Source organism: Protopterus annectens, chromosome 16.part0 (assembly GCF_019279795.1).
Source record: "Protopterus annectens isolate FY-2018-M chromosome 16.part0, PAN1.0, whole genome shotgun sequence".
Classification (NCBI taxonomy): Eukaryota; Metazoa; Chordata; order Ceratodontiformes; family Protopteridae; genus Protopterus; species Protopterus annectens.
The window spans coordinates 876,532,763-876,553,822 of record NC_056750.1 but is presented as its reverse complement, the minus strand read 5'-3'; the positions used below and the strand labels follow the sequence as shown (position 1 = coordinate 876,553,822).

The 21,060-nt window shown below is 47.3% G+C and overlaps 1 protein-coding gene across 6 annotated transcripts in view; it reads right to left on the bottom strand.

Moving 5' to 3' along the window:
* Positions 1–21,060, bottom strand: part of ATXN2L (ataxin 2 like) — a 1,992,254-nt gene that overhangs the window by 1,126,321 nt on the left and 844,873 nt on the right. For all 6 annotated transcript variants that reach the window (XM_044058577.1, XM_044058574.1, XM_044058578.1 and 3 more), the window contains exon 9: positions 532–701. In XM_044058577.1, coding sequence (XP_043914512.1) covers positions 532–701 — 170 coding nt within the window. The remainder of the gene's footprint in view (positions 1–531; positions 702–21,060) is intronic.

Sequence of the window (21,060 nt, the reverse complement as noted above, 5' to 3'; positions counted from 1 at the left end):
TCGGCCGACTGAGGGCTACCAAAAGCCGGGTAAGTAACCCATATATTAGGACTGCAACAGTGAAACACAAAGAACATCTGCTTAACCTCGTATGAAAGCGCACAGATGGATGACTAAAATGTTACTGACAGTATACGTGTGTAACCTGAGTGGTTACTGAGATATTGCAAGTTGTTCACAACATATTACACAATTAATATTTACTGTGTTTATCAGGACTCCTAAAACACAGTTTAAAATCTAGAATCTAATCCACTGTAAAGATTTGTTTGTGCTGAACAGTTTCTCTATTTACATTTCTTTAGTAACCCTTATGGCTCCAGAGATGTGAACAAACCTGTTTGAAATGTGAAGCCATAATCATGAGGATTTCTGCATACAAGCTTCCAGAGCTCCAACAGAGTGAATAAGGTAACACATCAATGGATAAATATTACATTACTTGATGCCCTTTTCTAAAAACTCTACTTGGCAAAGCCCATACACCATAGCAGGCCTTCACCAACACACTAAAAAACTTGGACAACCTACCTCCATTTATCACTCTCTGCTCTGCAGGAACAGGACTTGAGCTGGACTCTGGGTGATGACGAGATGGCAAGGATCCCTGCCCAGGCCTGCCTCCTCTTAGACTGCTGGTTCTCATTCCACCACGGGACCCCTCTCGCACCCGCTGAGGCAGAGGCACATACTTTCCATCCCTAAAAGAAAGCAAATAAAATGAAGTTATGTACTCACCATAACGTTCCTTCTGAGCAGTTGTACTTCATTTGTCTTCAACCTGTGGGATACGGATCCATATCGAATCCTAGCCGGCAACTTTTGCTAGCATCAGCTCAGAGCTCCACTCGTTGAAGATCTGTTCGGCTACTGACAGATTCAGAGACCACTCGTAAGGCATCAGAATGGTCCGACTTAGCCTGTCCGCTAGAATGCTAGACCGTCCCAGAATGTGTGTTGCGATGAGAAAGCGAGCAGTGGAGATTGCCCATTCCCACACTCTCATGGCCTCGTGACAAAGGGGATAAGATCTGGTCCCTCCCTGTTTGTTGATATACAGGGAATACTGACATATTGTCTGACTGAATAGCAGTCGCCCCCAGAGGAAGAAAGGCATGAAGGGCCTGCAATGCTAGGAGGACTGCCCTCATCTCTAAGACATTGATATGCAAGCTGGTCTCTATGGGGGACCACAGGCCTTGGACTGTCCTGCCAGAACAATGCCAATGGAGTTGGGAGGCATCTGTGGTCACTGTGGTTCAGGCTGGGGCTGGAACAAAAGGTCACCCCTCCAAAATGTCTGGAGAGCTCATCCACCATATGAGGGACGACCGACACACTCAACTTAGTTGGATAGGATAAGTCAATGGCAGTTCCAACAGGGACCACTGAACTGCTAGAGTCCACTGAAGAATCCGCATGTGTAACCGAACACACGGGAGAAGAGTTATGGTCGCCGCCATCGAGCCTAGGATCCTCAACGCCGATTCCGCCGTTGGAAGATGAGAACTGTAGATCAGAGAGACATGCATCCTAAGGTTTTGAACTCCCTCTGAGGTCAGGAATATTTTGCACTGAAGAGCATCTATCCTGGCACCAATGTTGTCTATCACCTGTACAGGATCTAGGAGAGATTTGGATGTGTTGATTGTGATGCCCAAACACAGGGTAAGTGTCAGGAAGTAATCCCTGGTTTGGGAAAGTAGACGCCTGATGGGAGCAGTGAGTATTCAATCGTCCAGGTACGGACAGACCAGAATCCCCTAAAGCCGCAGGTGAGCCGCTACAACCACCATCACTTTGGTAAACACCTTGGGGGCTGTGCTGAGACCAAAGGATAGGGCTCAAAATTGGTAATGAAGGACTCCAAGCCGGAAGCGGAGGAACCTCCTGGAGCTTCTGTGCATTTTTATGTGATAGTAAACATCCTGGAGATCTAACAAGCACATCCAGTCGCTCTCTTGCAAGTATGGCATGATGGACTGTAGCGTGACCATTCAGAACTTCTCTTCGGCAATGGACAGGTTCAGGGTAGAGAGGTCCATAATGGGCCTTAAGTCCCCCATTTTCTTTGGCATAAAAAAGAACCTGGAGTAGAAGCCCAATCCGAGCTGATCTGGAGGGATGGATTCGATGGCTCGTTTTACTAGCAATTTAAAATTTCCTGTGCTGCTGCCTCCCTTTCCGTGGATGGTATGTCCGGGAGGTGTCTGGGAGATATGGGGGAACCCACGAAGGGGATACAGTATCTTCTGGATATGATTTGAAGCACCCAGCGGTCCGTTGTTATGGACTCCCATGCCACTGGGTGCAAGGACAATTGTCCCCTGACTGCCTCCAGAGTGCAGCAGTCGGCAATCCTCAGGGTTGCTGATCGGGTCTGTCAGAGAAAGGTTCTTGAGACCCGAAGTTCAGCGGACCCCCTCTGCCTCTGGGCCAGCATCCATTCTGTACCACTTTGCCTCTGGGAGAAGAAGAGCCCCGAATGTCCCGAGAATACTGAGACTTCCGGAGCCACATCATCTTTTGTCCTCTCTGGTTCCGAGAAAAGGACCTTTGAGGGTTAGAGAAGTGGATCCCAATGGCAGACAGTGTCTTCCAGTCCTTCTCACTCTGGACTAATGTCATCTTGACGGTCTTACTAAAGAGTGTAGAACCCCCACAAAAGGCATTAGCAAACGACGCCTTGAAGGGTTCAGAAAATTTACATAACCTGAGCCAGGCGTTACTCCTCATGCACATGCCGGACCTAGCCGCCCTAGCCGCTCCTTCCATATCATGGGAGGGAGTCACATGGACATATTAGATAACATTTTTAAGAGTGGTCATCCTCGCGGAGAACAAAGCCTTGTCCTCCTGCGACATGAACTTGGGGGGGGGGGCTCCTTTACTAGGTCACGTTGGAGTCCAGTGACATGGGCCAAGTAATTCAGCGCTCTGATTGAAAAGGTAGCTGAAGGGTACACCTGCTTCCCTAGGCGGTCCATCATCCGTGACTCCCAGTCAGGAGGGTGGACCGAGGAACTCTCCTGGGCATGTTCCTTCTTAGTGGCTACTGCTACCACCATGGTGTCCATGGGGCAGCCCTTATTCCAGGATGGCCTATCAATGGGGGGGGGGCTTAAAATGTTATTGGGTCACTTGGGGATAGGCTCAATGGTGTTCGGTTCCTTACATGCTCACGAGGTGACCAAATCCACCAAAGGATTTGCAGGAGGGGACACCCAGGAAGTAGGTGGGCCAGTGCTGAAAGCCTCCAAGAACACAGACTCATCAGAAGAGGGTTTGGGGGCAGACCAAACTCCCCGCTGGCGCAGGATCACCATGACGTCTCCAAAGGAGACATCCTCGGGAGGTCATCTTGGGGAACCCTCTCCATCATCTAAAGGAGTGTCCCCAGTGAGGGACTCCGGGGAGTCCAAGTGCCTCCTCTTGCATGTATGCTTGACAGGCACATCCCCGGTGGGGCTCTCCTGGGGCGCTCGCAAGCCATTTGTTCCTGGGGGGGGGGCATCTGGGGCTCTTCAAGCATGGGCTGTACCTCTAGTAAGACAATGGGGACCATAGACAGAGCCGAGAGGGTCTGGGAGGAGTCCGAGGGGGTGGTCAGGGTCTCGATCCGACGGAGAGGACCCTTTCTACCACATCAAACACCGAAGGAGAACGAACCTCCTGGGAAAAGTACAGTTGTGTACACTTAACATAAATGTAGATGTTCGAGTGTATTCACTGTTGCAGTCATAACACCAGGGTTATCTGCCTGCAGATAGCCCTCAGTCGGCCCGAATACCAGAGTCTTGGGATTTCTGCTTCGGATGCGGTCACCTCTTCCATGTCATCAGGTCATCAGGGGGTACAAAATGTGCAGCCGACACCATTACATCAGTTTTTCTTGTCCCAGATGTCAAGAGCCCCCAAAATAGGAAGCAATTACATGGTGTGGAACACGACCAGTAAAAAGTAAATACGATAGCCATAAGATATGGCCAAAAAGAGGATAGGTGGAAAGCATAGAAAAGTCAGGGGGCTGGAGGGAGGGTAACCAGGACTGCAACAGTGAATACGCTCGAACATCTACACTTATGGTTAAGTGTACACAAATGTTCTTCGTGTTTCACTGTTGCAATCACACTTGGGTTGATTCCCAAAGATGAGGAAGGGTGAAGGCAGTCAAGGCGTACTAGGTCTGGCTAGCAGGCCTTGTAAGGCTGCTGTGGCAAATCCAGCTCTGGATTTAGAAAAGACAGGTAAGTGGTAATGCTTGGTGAAGGTGTGTACAGAACTCCAAGTTGCAGCTTCCAGGGTGTCCCTGGTAGGGACTCCCCCTGAGAAATGCTGCAGAGGTTGAGGTAGCCCTAGTGGAATGAGTTCTGATCCCCTGTGGGGTAGGTTTTCCATGGTGCTTGTAGCAAAAATGGATGCAGTGTGCTATCCATTTGGAAATAATTTGCTTTGAAATGGCCTTGCCCTCTGCCCCTGTAGCAAAGCTGACTAGCAGCTGGTCAGATTTTCGGAAAGGCTTAGTCCTGTCAAGGTAGAACCTGAACTGTCTGAGCACATCCAAGGGGTGCAGGATCCTTTCCCCTTTATTCTGAGCATTACGGAAAAAGGGTAAATGGATGGATTGGTTTAGAGCCACACTGGATACCACCTTGAGCATAAATGAAGGGTTAGTCCTGAGGGAAACCCTGTCAGCATGGAAAATAATAAGAAGTTATGTACCTACCATAACGTTCCATGTTAACTGTCTTCATCTCGCCTTCTTTCTGCTATTTGGGATCGGAGCCGATCTTCGGCTCTGACTCGGCCATCTTCAATAGCTCGAGAGCTGTTTACTGGCTCGAGGCTACCCCTTATCCCATGATGCCTAGCAATAGCTACCCAGATCTCATTTGAAATAGCTAATCCAGACATAACAGAGAAACCAGTTATCAAAAAACTGGTTGTTCCATGAATTCTAATATTTAGAATAGGTTAGGAAGACCTGGCCAGAAGAATAACAATAAAAGAATACTCAGCCAGTGAAAAAAAAAGGAACTCCTTGCAATCCACTAGGATGGGGGATGGAGGGAGGGACGCACGAAAGAAGGCGAGATGAAGACAACTAACATGGAACGTTATGGTAGGTACATAGACAACTTAACATTAAGAAGTTATCTTGCCTTCATTCTTGCTGTTTGGGACAGCGTCCCTAGCACCCAACACCCTGGGTGGCTCAGTGGAACTGACTCTTCAGAACAGTGGAACCAAAGTCAGCTCCGGGAGACCATATCCACCTTGTAATGAGAAATAAAGGTATGAGGGTTTGCCCATGTGGCAGCTGCATGGAATCCATCGGCAACCTAGACTGAACGGCTACGGAGGTCGCTAACGCCCTAGTAGAATGACCTTTTGGTTTAATTGGTAACTCTTTGTTCCTTAACTGGTAATTGAAAGTAATAGTGTGGGACAACCATCTGGATAAGGTCACCTTGGAAACTGGGAGACCTTGTTTGTTTAAGGCATAAGAAAGGAATAATTGGTCTGACTTTCTTATTTCTTTAGTTCTGTGCAGGTAAAAATGCAATTGTCTATGAACGTCCAATTGGTGAAGTTTGTACTCTGCCTTGTTACTATGATTAGAGAAGAACACAGGGAGATCTACAGATTGGTTTAAATTATTTTCTGAGCAGACTTTAGGAAGAAACAAAGGATTAGTCCTCAGAGCAACTCTGTCCTTGTGAAACACCAGGTAGGGAGAACGAACACACAGTGCTTGAAGTTCTGAGACATGCCTAGCTGAAGTGATAGCTACCAGAAAGAGTGTCTTCCAAGACAGAAACTTGATGGAGTAGGATGCTGCTGGTTCAAAAGGATGCAGAATAAAGGAAGTTAGGACTAAATTAAGCTCCCAAGGGGGAGGGGGATCTCTCACTGGAGGTCTAAGAAGAGATGTTCCTCTCAAAAAAGCTTTACAGAGCTTATGAGACATAATGTTAGCATTTGACAAACCAATATGAAAATTAAAAATGGCCGCTAATTGTACCCTAATGTAGCGAAAGCAGCCCCATGGGAAACCATCCACCAGTTGCACCAAGAATTCCAGAATTTCGTGGACTGGGGCTGAGAAGGGATCCACATTCCTAGACTCTGCCCAACAAGAAAAATGTTTCCATTTGCTAGCATAAGTTTTTCTCGTTGTAGACTTATGAGAGGAGACGATAATCTCACAGACTGCTGGGGAAATGCTGGGAAGCCTGGCTAAGGTTGGAATTGGAGCAACCAAGTTGTGAGCTGGAGAGTTTGGAGGTATTGATGCAACCCGCCTGATTGATGAATCAGATCATCTGGAATTGGGTCCAGAGTCCAGGGCTGATCGAGAAGGTAATGGTGCAGGAACGGGAACCATATCTGTCGAGGCCAGTAGAGGGCAATGAGGATCATTTTGCAACCCAACGATTTTGCTTTCTGTATGAGTTTCGGTATCAGGGGAAACGGAGGAAAAGCATAAAGTCGTCCCTGAGGCCAATCGTGGACTAGAGCGTCTCTGGGTATATGACCTGGAAGCGGAAGAAGGGAGAAGTAGTTGCTGCATCTGCTGTTGAAGGGGGTGGCAAAAAGATTGCAGCAAGGCTGTCCCCATTTGCAGAAAATAAGAACCGCAACTTCCTGATTCAGAGACCACTCGTGAGGCATGAGGATAGCTCTGCTGAGCCTGTCCTCTATGATGCTGGATCTCCCAGGGATGTGTGTCGCAATCAAAAAACGTTGGGAGGAAATCGCCCACTGCCAAAGTCTGAGTGCTTCACGACACAGGGGGTAGGATCTGGTTCCGCCCTGCTTGTTGATGTACCACACCACTGACATGTTGTCTGTTTGAATTGCAATGGTCCCAAAAGGAAGAGAGTCTTGAAGAGCTTGCAACGCTAGGAGCACGTCTCTCATTTCTCGGACATTTATGTGCAGATGGTACTCGTGAGGCTGCCAAGTGCCTGGGACTGTCCTGCCCAGGTAATGCCCCCCCCCCCACCCTATCAGGGAGGTGTCTGTCATCACTGTGGTTACCGGAGGGGGTTGTATGAAAGGTATGCCCTGAGTAACTAGGGGAGACCATCCACCAAGAAAGGTGTCTTTTGCATGCTTCCGTGATCAGGATCATGTGAGACATGGGTAGGTCTTGAAAAGACCACTGCGTGAAAAGAAGCCACTGAAGAATTCTCATGTGGAAGTGTGCTAGTGGGAGTACAAGAATGGCAGCTGCCAAGTAGCCTAGAGTTTGAAGGACATGCCTGACTTGGATCCTTTTGCTCTGCATTAGAATTTGTACTTGTTGACGAATTGTGGACACTCTTTCTAATGGCAAACTTGCGAACATATCCAAGTCTGCTCCTATGTAAGTGATAGATTGACAGGACAACAAGGCAAATTTTTCGAAATTTATTGCAATACCTAGCTGAGTGCAGGATGTGATTGTATAATCCCGCGCTTGTAGGAGCTGATGCCTGGTGGTAGCAGTGAGGAGCCAGTCGTCTAGATATGGAAACACCTGGAATCCTTGACGTCTCAGGTGAGCAGTGACCACTGCCATACATTTGGTGATCACCCTGGGGGCTGTGGTGAGACCAAAGGGCAGAGCTCTGAACTGGTAAAGACTGGCCCCCACCCGAAAACGAAGAAATCTCCTGGAGCGTCTGTCCATCTTGATATGGTAGTACGCGTCCTGAAGATCTATCGAGCACATCCAATTGTCCTGACCCAGGAAGGGAAGAATGGACTGTAGCGTGACCATCCGAAACTTTGTTCTTTGTGCAGATTTGTTTAGTCTGCTGAGATCCAGAATCGGTCTCCAGTCCCCTGTCTTTTTTGGTACCAAAAAGAACCTTGAGTAAGTTCTGGATCCGTGCTGGTCTGCGGGGACTTCCTGGATGGCTCTTTTTTCTAGCAGTTTTGAAACTTCTATTACTGCTTGCTCCTTCAGATTGGGTGGAACATCTGGAAGGGTCTTCTTTGACTGTAAGGGGGGGTTGAAGGAAGGGAATTTTGTAACCTCCGGATATAATGGACCGTACCAATCTGTCTTTTGCTAAATTTTGCCAGGCTTTTGGATACAGTGAAAGTCTTCCCCCGACTGCCTCCAGAGGTAAGCAGCCGGGCAACCCTTGAGGGATGCTGGAAGGGCTTATCAGAGAAAGATTCTCTGTTGCCCTGGTTCTGCAGAACCCCTCTGCCACAAGGGCGGAATCTATTATTATTGTTTCCCCCTCTGCCTCTGGAGGAAAAATCACTACGTGTGTCAGGTAAGGTTCCCTGAGATTTACAGAACCACATCTTCCCACTCTTCTGACCCTTGGGGTAAGGTCTAGAGGGAGTGGAAAAACAGACTCCTATGGCAGAGAGAGTCTTGCCTTCTTGCTCGCACCAAGTCAATGTGTCTTTCACCTGTGGCCCAAAGAGAAAGGAGCCATCAAAGGGGGTATTGGTGAAGGACGCTCAAAAGGGTTCCGCAAAGTGACACAGCCGCATCCACGCATGCCTCCTAAGGGCTACACCAGTGCCCGCGGCTCTACTCGCTCCATCGGCTGTATAGGAATCGAGCCTCATGGAGGAGTTAACTACAGAATTAAGCATCGCTAGCTGGGAAGCTACTTTGGCTTGTGCTCCCTCAGCTGTAGGATCTTAAAGGGTATCTCCAAGCTCTTTAAGAAGATCCCTTTGAAGTAGAGTAAAATGACAGATAGTTCAGTGACCTCATGGAGAAGGTCGCTGAAGCAAACATTCGCTTTCCGTACCTGTCCATCGTCCCAGACTCCTTCTTAGGGGGATGAACAGATGAAGAGGTCTCCGCTAACTCTTTTTTGGTGGCTGCTGCTACCACCATGGCATCAACGGGCACACCTTTAGAAAGGAATTGCTTATCCTGGGGAGCTGTAATAAATTTACCAGGTCTCCTCGAAGTTGGTTCCACTGTATCCGGAGCTGACCAAGCCTTTTGCGCCACTACAGACATAAGTGGGTCGAAAGGCAGAGAAACCCAGGAGGTGGAAGGTCGGGAACCGAAAGCATCCAGGAATACAGACTCATCCTCTGTAGGGGCTAGGGGATTCCAGTTCCCCCTCTCCCTAAGCATTTCCAGGATGTCCGAGAAGGAAGCATCTTCAGAGGGGGATCTCGGGGACCCTTCTAATTCATCTAAGTCTGTATCAGAAGTGATAGACTCAGGGGAGTCAATGTGCTTCCTCTTGCACTTCTTCTTCCGAGGGGGCTCCTCTGAGTGATCAGGGGAGGCCTCGGAAGAAGAGGAAACACCCAATGGGGTGTCCTGGAGCATCGGTTCCCTACGCTTGGGGTCTAGAGGAGGAGCAGAGGTTGGCACAGACACTACAAGGGACGGAGCCGGTGGGGCTGGTAGTGGAGCTGACTCGGGGGACAGCACACTCCGCATGACCTCAAAGGCATCCCTGCCTCGAGGCAGAGAAAGCTCCAGTTCCAAAGAAATAGGAATCTTTTTCCGCGCCGAGGGGGACGGCTCTGAGGCTGATGTTGGAGCAGAGCTCACCTGCGCCGATGCTCTGAGAGAGAGAACGGGGTCGGACAAGGGTCCGATGCCACTCGCCCCCTCGGAGCCGACGAGGGAGCCGCAGCTTCCAGATAGCTCAATGGAAGGTACCACCGAGGTAATCGGAGCAGACGTCGGAACCGAAGGAGATATAGTTATCGGAGCCGACTGTTCCACTACTCGAACCCCAACGAACTCCGGCTCCGAGCTCAATGGAGTCGGAGGAGGAACAGAAAGGGAGGTGGATGGAACCGATACCTGCTGAGGACGGCTAGCCAACATTTTAGCTAGTTCCTCTGATTTTAGCAACCTACTTACTACTCTCTCCACATCATGATCCGACAGCCTAAAGGATCAAGAGGAGTGTGAGAGTGGTGGCTACATTCACTCTGCAATAATGGAGAGCCAGGAGCCGAATGAACTGACTCTAACGAAGGGGGCCTCAGCCTTTTATGGCTCCGAGACGGCTCCGAAACTTCCGATGGAGCAGACGGAGGGGTTGTCTTGTCGGTGCCAGCTGGAACCGACATACTCGGTAAATCCTGTACCAGGGTTGGCTCCGAAGGTGGAGCCGACGGTTTAGAGAATTTTGGGGATTTCACTGGCTGTGAACTCTTTGCCGGTGAATCCTGAAGTTTTAACAGACCCCTAAGGATCAATTTGTTCTTCCGTTCCTGCAGGACTCTTGGATTAAAGGCATGGCAGATAGAACAAGAGTCCTGCAGGTGAACAGCGCCCAAACAATAAACGCAACTAGTGTGCCCTTCTGTCAGAGACATTTTCTGACAGCACAAGTCACACTTTAAATCCAGATACTTCAGTTTCTTTAGACATATCAACCACAAAAAAAACAAGCACCAGAAGAGAAACAGATAGAAAAAAATTCTACTCTAGTCAACAACAGACTATGTAAAAATATAAAACAAACTTCCTTTTTTTTTTTTTTTTTTTTTTTTTTTTATTAACGATAGCAAAAAAAAGAGGAAAGGAGAGCCTCTAAGTTAAACGGCTTCCTTAGGAAGGGAGTGGGGGAGGGAGAGAACTCTCTAACTTAAACAAGTTCTACTAAACAGGACTAAAGGAGAACAAGCTACTCAACAAACACTAGTAAATAAAACTAAGAAAAGGTAATTTCTCTAATAGTTTTATGGAGTATAAGAATATATTTCTACACAAAACATTTGAAAATACAAGCCTGAGCCAGAAAACGACACACCTCGCAGCTGAAGCGGCAAATAAGATTTGGGTAGCTATCGCTAGGCATCATGGGATAAGGGGTAGCCTCGAGCCAGTAAACAGCTCTCGAGCTATTGAAGATGGCAGAGTCGGAACGGAGGATCGGCTCCGATCCCAAACAGCAAGAATGAAGGCGAGATAGTCAACTTAACATTGAAGGGTTCCACAGCCATTAGTGCCTATAACTCAGACACTCTTCTTGCTGAAGTGACGGCTAGCAGTAAGGCTGTTTTCCAAGAGAGGAATTTTAACTCTGCTGTAGCAGCGGGCTCAAAAAAGGGGAAACATGAGCTTCTCTACAACAAAGTTAAGGTCCCAGGCAGGGGTGGGAGATCTCCTCGGGGGTCTTAAATTGTTAACTCCTCTCAGGAACTGTTTGACCAGAGGGTGAGAAAAGAGAGGTGGCTCAGTATTGTAATGACCTGACATTGCCAAGGCATGAATCTTAACTGATGAGAAGGATGGGCCTTTGTGGAGCAGCTCTGCTAGGTAATCTAGGATTTGAGGTAAGGTGGGCACGAATGTGTCCTTTCCTTGAGACTGGCTCCAAGAACACTATCTTTTCCACTTTTTTGAACAGGATTTCCTAGTACTAGGCCTTCTGGCCTTAAGAATGACATCCAGCACCTGCTGGCTGAGGGCTGCAGGTGGTGTACTCAGGGAATAAGCCAGGCTGCAAGGATCAGGGTTTCCAGCTGAGGATGCAAAATCTGTCCTTCCTGCTGGGAGAGCAGGGAGGGGTCTGATGTAGGTGCCAGGGTGGCACTGCTGTCAAACTGCATAGGAGTGGGTACCAGTGCTGGCTTGGCCAGTCTGGTGCAATAATGATTGTCCTTGGTCTATTCTGTTTGATCTTGAGTAGTACCTTTGAGAGGAGGGGCAGAGGGGGAAAGGCATAAATTGAGAGGTTTTCCCATGTAAAGGATAGGGATCCACTTTCCATGCTTGGCTGTGGAGATTTCTGGTGCAAAATTTGCTCAATTGATGGTTTTTGGGGGAGGCAAAGAGGTCCACCTCTGGTGTCCCCCACCTGTGGGTTACAAGTTGGAATGAGTTGGGTTCCAGTTTGCACTCGTGTGGGTCCAGTAGATTTCTGCTTAAGTCGTCTGCCAGGGAATTTTGTTTGCCTGGCAGGAAATGAGCTTGCAAGTGCACTTGGTTGCTCAAGGCTGTGTTCCACAGGGCCATGGCTAACCTGCAGAGAGGGTAGGAATGAGTTCCCCCCCCTGCTTGTTTATGTACCACATATCTGTGGTGTTGTCTGTCTTTATCAAGAGTTATCCTGGAAGGATAAGGTATTTGAAGGCTGTCAGAGCATTCTGTACAGCTAACATTTATTTCTGACTGATATGCAGGTGAATTTGTCCTGGGCTCCATTTGTCTTGAATGCATTTGCCTGCCATGTGAGCCCCCCATGCATAGTCTGATGCGTCTGTTGTCAGGGTTTGGACGGCAAGGGGTTGAGTGAAAGGGAGTCGCTTGTTGTGGTTATAAGCCTCTGTCCACCAAAGGAACTCTGCCCTTAGACAAGGAATGATAGGAATCAGTGTTTCCGGGTCCTGAGAATGTTGACACCACAGAATTTTTAAGTACCAGTGAAGTTTCCTCATATGCAGTCTTGCATATGGAATTAGTAGAATGCATGAGGCCATGAACCCTAGGGCTTGCAGTATTTTTCTTGCAGATAGCTGGGTTTTGATGGCCATTAGTTTGAAGTAGTTTGTCAAATAAACCTAGTTTTCTGGAGTAAGGAATGCCATCTGGGAAGTTGTGTTTAAGCTTGCTCCCAAGAAATACAATTTTTTGGCTGGGCACCAGATACGATTTCTTTTTGCTGATGGTGTACCCCAGAGAAGTTAGAAGTCTCTTTACAAATGCCAGGTGCTGAAGTAGCAATTCCTGACTGTCCGCCTGAATCAGGCAATCATCCAAATATGAGTAAATTTGAATATTTCTCCGCCTGCAGTATGCAGTGGCTGGAGACAGGCACTTTGTGAATACCCTGGGCACAGCAGATAAGCCAAAGGGAAGTGCAGAGAACTGACAGTGCATAGAGCCTGCCTTGAAACGTAGATATTTCGCGCAAGATTCCCTTATGGGGATGTGTAGATAAGCTTCTTTTGAGTCTAGGGTGACTAGCCAGGAGTCCTTGGCTAGCATAGGAAGCAGCTGTTGTAGTGTAAGCATTTTGAATTTTGGGACCACCAGGAAGGTGTTGAGAATGGACAGATCTAGGATAGGGTGCCAAGAGACCTCTTTTCTAGGCACCAGGAACAGTCTGGAGTAGAAACCTTGTCCTCTTTACCCTATTGGAACAGGTTGAATAGCCCTGACACTGAGAAGAGAAAGCACTTGCTTTTGAGCCTCTGGTTTGGAGGAAGGTCTGGCAACCCGCTTGGGGTTAGCAGTGAGTGGAAGCAGAACCTGTATCCCTGGGGTACAATGTTTAAGACCCATCGGTCCTGTGTAATGGGCATCCAGTTTATTGCATGCAGGGTGAGTTTTCCTCCTAGGGGTGCAAGTACTTAGACATGGCTGGGAAGGATGACAGACAAGTCATTGTGAACTTTTTCCATAAGGGGGTGGCTTACCACTCCCTGTTTTTGAGGGGGGGGGGGAGCACTCCACTGTTTAGATCTCTGCGTAACCTGAGACTGCAGTCTTGGTGGTCTGTTGCCCCTGAGTTTCAACTGAGAAGTCCTGGGAGGGACTGGAAAAGTACAGTTTTGTACCTACCATAAATGTAGATGTTCGAGGATTCCCTTGCTGCAGTCCTGACAATAGGGTATAGTCCGCGTCCCAGTCGGCCCGAATACCAGAGTATAAGGCTGACGTCGGTCATGGCGCCTTAGACTGACGTCAGCACGTCAGGGTACTAATGCGCATGACCGACGCCATTTCCTCAGTCTTTTCTTGCCCCAGATGTCAGAAGACCCAAAAAGACAAGTCCCAAAAACAACCTGCACCAAAAAACAGGTACAATATATACAGTAATATATACAAAAATATAAGCATGTAAACTCACCTACACAACCACCCTGAAACACAGAGGGAAGGAGGGAGGGTAAATTGGACTGCAGCAAGGGAATCCTCGAACATCTACATTTATGGTAGGTACAAAACTGTACTATGTTCTTCGTCTTCCCTTGCTGCAGTCCTGACAATTGGGTAGAATCCCAAAGCAGAGGTAAGGGAGGCTGGCAAATTATAAAGTAGCAGGAGCTGACAACATGCCTTGTAAAACAGCTGTGGCAAAACCAGCTCTAGTCTTAGAGTATATAGGCAGGTGATAATGCCTAGAGAAAGTATGCACTGAACTCCAAGTAGCTGCTTCCAGAATATCCTTAGTTGCCACCCCTTAGAAATGCTGTTGAAGTGGCAGTAGCCCTAGTGGAATGAGGCCTAATCCCAGCTGGAACCTCTTTGCCATGATGGGAATAACAAAATGCAATGCAAAAGCCAATCCACCTAGAAATGGTTTGTTTTGACACAGGCTTGCCCTGTGAACTTAAAGCAAAAGAAACAAGTAACTGCTGAGACTGCCTAAAATCTTTAGTCCTGCTCAAATAATAACGCAATTGCCTGTGTACATCTAAAGTGTGCAAAATCTTTTCCCCTTTATTTTGAGGATCTGCAAAAACGTAGGCAAATGAATAGTTTGGTTTAAAGCCACACTAGAAACTACCTTAGGCATAAAGGAAGGATTAGTGCGTAATGATACCCTGTCCTTATGGAAAATCAAAATGGGCTCTACTGGCATAAGGGCCTGCAACTCAGATACCCTTCTTGCAGAAGTAATAGCCAACAGAAAAGCAGTCTTCCATGACAAATATTTCAATTCAGCAGTAGCTGCAGGCTCAAAAGGTTGTAGAGTAAGTTTTTCCAACACAAAATTGAGATCCCAAGCAGGAGTAGGAGCTCTACGGGGGTCTTATATTCTTTCCCCCTCTAAGAAACTGCTTGAACAAAGGATGCGAAAACAAAGGTGGGTCACAATCATAGTGAGCTGAAATTGCTGCAGCATGAATCTTTATGGAAGAGAAAGACAAACCTTTGTCCAATAATTCAGTAAGATATTGAAGAGCCACACTCAAATTAGGCTCTGAAATCTCCAAATTCTTTGCTGTACTCCAAAATAAAAATCTCTTCCATTTTTCTGCCGACACTCTCGTAGTAGTAGGCCTTCTAGCTTCCATAATCACATTTAAAACTTGTTGAGGAAGCTGAGACCTACCATGCTTCAACACAGAATATGCCAAGCTGTGAGATGAAGAGATTGAAGCTTGACATTGAGCAGATGACCGTCCTTCTGAGATAACAGATGAGGAATCAGAGGTAAAGGCCATGGAGGCTTCTTTACAAGACTCCTTAGAAGTGGGTACCAGTGTTGCCGAGGCCAATCTGGAGCTATCAAAATCATCCTTGGCCTGTCCTGTCTGACCTTTAGTAATACCTTTGGAAGAAGAGGTAGAGGTGGAAAGGCATAGACATGAAGGTTTTTCCAACTGAAAGACAGAGCATCCACTTTCCAAGCTGTGTGATGAAACCCCTTTGTGCAATACTTTGGCAGCTGGTGGTTTAGTGGAGAAGCGAACAGATCTATGTCTGGAGTTCCCCATGACACTGTCAATTTCTGAAATACATGAAGATCCAGTTTCCACTGTGGGGATCCATGATTTGTCTGCTTAATACATCTGCTAGGGAGTTCTGTGCTCCTGGCAGAAACCTTGCCTGAAGAGTCAGTTGCAGGCTTAACGCAGTCTCCCATAAAATCATTGCTTGCCTGCATAGAGGATAAGAATGTGTTCCCCTTGCTTGTTGATGTACCACATGACAGTTGTGTTGTCTGTCAGAATCAACACCTGCCCTGGAAGAAGTAACTCCTTGAACGCCATCAATGCAAACTGGACTGCTAACATCTCCTTCATGTTGATATGTAGATGCTGTAGTCTGGCAGGCCACTTGTCTTGTATCCACTTTCCATTTAGATGAGCTCCCCAAGCAGTGTCCGAGGCATCTGTCGTTAAAATCTGACTCGCCTCTGGCCGGGTCACAGAGAGTCCCTTGTTTAGGTGACATTCCTGAGCCCACCACAAGAATTCCTTTTGAAGGCAAGGTATTATTTGAATGACAGTGTCCAAATCTTGGCAGTGCTGTGTCCATACATTTTGAGATACCATTGCAGCTTCCTCATATGCAGTTTGGCATTGGGAAGCACCAGAATACAAGATGCCATGAACCCTAATGCTTGAAGGACTGTCCTTGCAGTCAGCACGGACTGATGAGATAGTTGGTGGAAGTAAAGTGACAGACTCTTTTGTTTGTCCGGGGTTAAAAAGGCCATCTGGGCTGCTGTATTCAGTCTCACACCCAGAAAGCACATGTCTTGAGAGGGTACTAGACTGGACTTTATTTCGTTCACAGAATACCCTAGGCATCTTAGCACTGCTATGACATATTCCAGATGCTGTAGAAGGTGTTCCTTTTCTTGAGCCAGAATCAGGCAGTCGTCCAAGGAAGGATAAATTTGAATGCCTTGAAGCCTGAAGTAAGCTATCACTGGAGCCAGAACCTTTGTGAATACTCTGGGCGCAGTAGATAAGCCAAAGGGCAATGCAGAGAACTGATAATGAAAATCTCCAGTTGAAACCGCAGATACTTTCTGCAACTTAGCCTTATGGGCACATGAAGGTAAGCTTCCTTGAGATCCAAAGTTACCATCCAGTGATCCTTGCCCAGCAGAGGTAACAGTTGCTGTAACGTCAACATCTTGAACTTGGGAATGTCCAGATAAGTGTTGAGGATAGATAAATCCAAAATTGGTCTCCACGTGTTCCCCTTCTTTGGTACTAGGAACAGGCGAGAATAAAATCCGAAGCCCCTTTCTGACACAGGGACTGGCTGAATAGCCCCTATCTGGAGTAACTGAGAAACTTGCTTGTGAGCCTCTTTTCTTTGTGGAGGAGGAACATCTGGCATGCCTCTGAAAGGGGTCATTGTGTGGAAATAAAATCTGTACCGTGATGAATGATATCCAGCACCCATCTGTCTTGAGTGATTAAATCCCAATTTTCTTTGAAAAGAGACAATCTTCCTCCCAAAGGAGCTGCCAGACGAGTCCACTGGCAGCTGAAAAGGCAGGTCATTGGTTCTGCTTACGAAAGGACTGACCCCTGCCCTCACCAGAAGTCTGAGCAGGTGAACTGTCTGATCTAGGCCTAAACGAACCTTGAGCCCTGCCCCTACCACGCCTAGACCTACCCCTAGACTGGGAACCATAAGCAGGATACGCCCACCCCTTAGCAGGCCAATTTCTACTAAACTCGGAGGCTGCACCTGCAAAAATCTTTAACAGTCTGCATAGACTTAGCTTTGTCCTCCATTTTCTTTAAAACTGCTTCCACAGGCGGTCCAAACAACACATCAGACTGTAAAGGAGCATCCAAAATCCTGGTCTTAACATGCTCAGCTAAATTCTGATCCTTCAACCATGCATGTCTGCGAAGAACAGAACTAGTAGCAGCCACCCTCGAGGAGGCCTGAACAGCATCAAAACCACACTGCAAAGAATGCTTACCCACTTGTTCAGACACATGAACCAAATCCAGCAATTCTTTACACTCAATACCTTCCGCCAAAGCATCCACCTTAGATTTCAATTGTGAAAGGAGATAATTCTGATATTTCAGCATATGAAATTGACAATTCAACGCCCTCATGGCTAGAGTGGAAGAAGTATATACTTTCTTACCCCACCTATCCAAAGCCCTTGCCTCTTTATCAGAGGGTACAGGATTTTTAACCACAGAAGCTTTAACACCTTTAGGCCCCTGAGAAACAGTTTCTGGGTCCGCCCTGGGACTCTTAAACAAATACTTATGAGCTTGGGCACCCTATAATACCTATCAGGCTTAACAGGAGCAGGAGGCAAGGAATCAGGGTTCAGAGAAGCCTCTGCAAAACATCCTCCACCACATTCAACACAGGAGGAATAGCTAAGGGCCTATGCTGGGGCAAAACAAGAATTCCCTAAGCCTTTTCTGGAGTCAGAGTAATCTTGGCCTTCCCATTTAAAGTGCTCCCTCATGGAGTGAAGAGTCTCTGAAAATGAAAAATCCTCAGGAGGAGAAGCTGAAGGAGTGGAATCATCCACATCAGAATCAGAATAAGTAGGAAACTCTTGCAAGTCTTCCACAGAAGACTCTGAAGCCTGTGAACACTGTTCAAAACTATCAAACTCCTGTTCCACCCTAGGCCTCTTATCAGGTGGGGCATAGAACCTCTAATCAGAGTAATCAAATCTTCTGCCATTTTAAGCATATGTTTCTTAGGCACAGAGCCGAAATGCTAGGAGAAGCCCCTACAGAAGCTGAACTTGGCCTTCCTCTAAAAGAAGCTTTGGCAACAGAAGGAGAGGCCCTAACTACCTTGGGAAGAGAGGGAAGAACAGTTACCTGAGAAGCCCCTCAGCCTGGCCTACCTCCTGAGAGGGCACATCCTGTAACAGTAAAGTATCTGCCTGAGACTCCATAGAGACTCCTGGCAAAACCTCTGGCTCCCCTGAGCCTTCTAAAGGACCGACGTCCGCGACTGCCGGTTCCTCACCCCTAGACTTCACTGTTTTGTCCTTGCGCTTCTTAGATGAAGCAGGCGTCGGAGAATCCGACGGCATAGTATAATTGCAACGCTTCCCAAACACTAACCTAGCACAATCAAGCCTCCTCTTAATAGTGCGCTTGTTAAATCTAGCACAAGAGCGGCAACCAACAACGTCGTGCTCAGGCCCTAAACAAGGTATACACAAAGTATGATAATCCCTATGCGGTATCTGCTTCCCACAAGAAATACAGTTATTCACTTTTTCTGACATCCGGTTAAATACTGAGGCAAGAAAAACCCAAAATGTTCTAACGGGTTACTTAGCCAACTCTGTATTCGGTCTGAAACTCCGGTTTCGGAAAATCTCAGAACGCCAACCTGCACTCGCAAAATTGCTTCTGCATCGGACCATGCGGCAAAAAAGACTGAGGAAATGGCGTCGGTCATGCGCATTAGTACCCTGACGTACTGACGTCAGTCTAAGGCGCCATGACCGACGTCAGCCTTATACTCTGGTATTCGGGCCGACTGGGACGCGGACTATACCCTATTGTCAGGACTGCAGCAAGGGAAGACGAAGAACATCAACCAGTTTTTAGAAGGCCAATGCCTACTGAATCTAGGTGGCTGTACCTGTAAGAAATCTTTAACAGTTTGCATAGATTTTGCTGTTTCCTCCATCTTTTTAAAAACTTCTTCTGCTTTTGTGCCAAACAAACGTTCCTGGTTTAATGGAGCATCTAGTAATTTTGCTTTGACTTGGCCTGGCAAGATTTGTTCCTTCAGCCAAGCATGCCTTCTCAGTACAGACCCAGTGACAGCAGCCCTGCAAGATGCATCTACGGCATCAAAAACTACACTGCAAAGTATGTTTACTGACTTGGTTTGCAGAATGCATTAACTCTTGTAAACCTTTATTTTCTGTACAATCTGGAAGCAACAACATTTTTTGTTTAATTAGTTCCATAATATGCTGCTGGTACTTCAACATGTGAGACTGGCAATTTAAAGCTCTGATGGCAAGAGTTGCAGAGGTATATACCTTCTTAACCCAATCTGTCTAAAGCTCTAGAATCCCTGCCGAAGGGGTAGGGGTTTTGGCTGTAGTAGCCTTAATATCTTTAGGTCCCTGGGAAATGGTCTCTGGATCCGCAGTGGGATTCTTAAAGAGAAATTTGAGAGAGTCAGGTACCCTGTAGTACCGGTCAGGCTTTCTAGGAGCTGGTGGTAAAGTATCAGGAATAAAACTGGATTCCATGAAGACATCATCTACAATTTCCAGGACAGGGGGTATAGCTAGAGGCCTGTGCTGAGGCAAGTCTAAAAATTCTCTGAGTCTCTTTTTGGACTGTAGGTAGTCCTGGCATTCCCAGAGGAAATGATCTCTTAAGGTATGCAAGGTTTCACCAAAAGAAAAGTCCTCTGGAGGGGAGGCCGATGGAATGGATTCCTCTGCATCTGAATCCTCATAGGTAGATAGGGGTACATATCCTGGTAATCAGAGGGATCAGTATCATAGGACTCATGGTCTGTAGAATCAGAAGGGAAATCAATTCTTTGTCTTTTAAAGGGGGAAGGCTGGCTTCCCCTAATTAGAGTTATTAAGGTCTCCAGCCATTCTAAGCATTTGTTTCTGTGGCATGGGAGCTTGAGCATGCGCTTTGGTTGTCAGTTTTCTAGGTGTAGTGTGAACTCTGGGCCTGAAAAACTCGGTAGTTTTAGTCAGAAACGAAGAAGTTGGTTTAATACAAACATCGGAAGGTCGGAATACACCCTCAGAAGCCGGTGCCTGCACAGCAGCTCTGGACCCATCCAAGGTAGAGACATCCACAGGTTCCATAGTCGAAGCATCACGTGGCATACTAGACTCCAAATGGTTCTCAGCAGAGACCTGCAATTTTGTAGAAACGGGCATCAGGAGCTGCGAAGGTGCCTCACGGAATACCGGTGGACTGGCGACTAGCTTAACGGAAGCGCCAACGGCAGTTTTGGACCTATGCGGTCTGTCTCTGTCTTTAACCTTACTTTTTTCGGAAGATCGGTAGTCGGGTGGCTTATCGAATCCATTTCGGAATACGGAGAACGACAGCAAAAGAATTTAGCGACAAAGATAGCATGACGACAAACAGTTTGGACGTTAAACAAGGCACAATACCGACAGTGAGGAACTTCGTGGTCTGGGCCTAAACAGATGACACAGTAAGAATGAAAATCTCTGTGCGGTATTTGCTTTCCACAGGCAAGACAATTGTTAACTTTTTCTGACATCGGTTAGAGCAAGAAAAAAAGGATCCCCAACGACGTACTTAGCTGTACAAGACTTCAGGTTTGAAACTCGAAAAATGAAAATTTCAATTAGCAGTCGACCTGCACTTGTGAACTGCTTCTGCTTTGGGCTCCCGTGCGGCAAGAAAAGCTAATGTAATGGCGTCGCCTGCATCTTTTATACCCCTGACCTAACATCATGGAAGAGGTGACAGCATCAGACACAGAAATCACAAGACTCTGGTATTTGGGCAGACTGAGGGCTACCTGCAGGCAGATAACCCAAGTGTGATGACAGCAACAGTGAAACACGAAGAACATCTAATAAGGAGGCCGGTCTCCCCAGGTCCGATACAAGAATCAGAGTCGGGCCCGAGGTGGATGAGCTCCGAGGGAGGGAACCTGGCCCGACAAAGTCAGAGCCG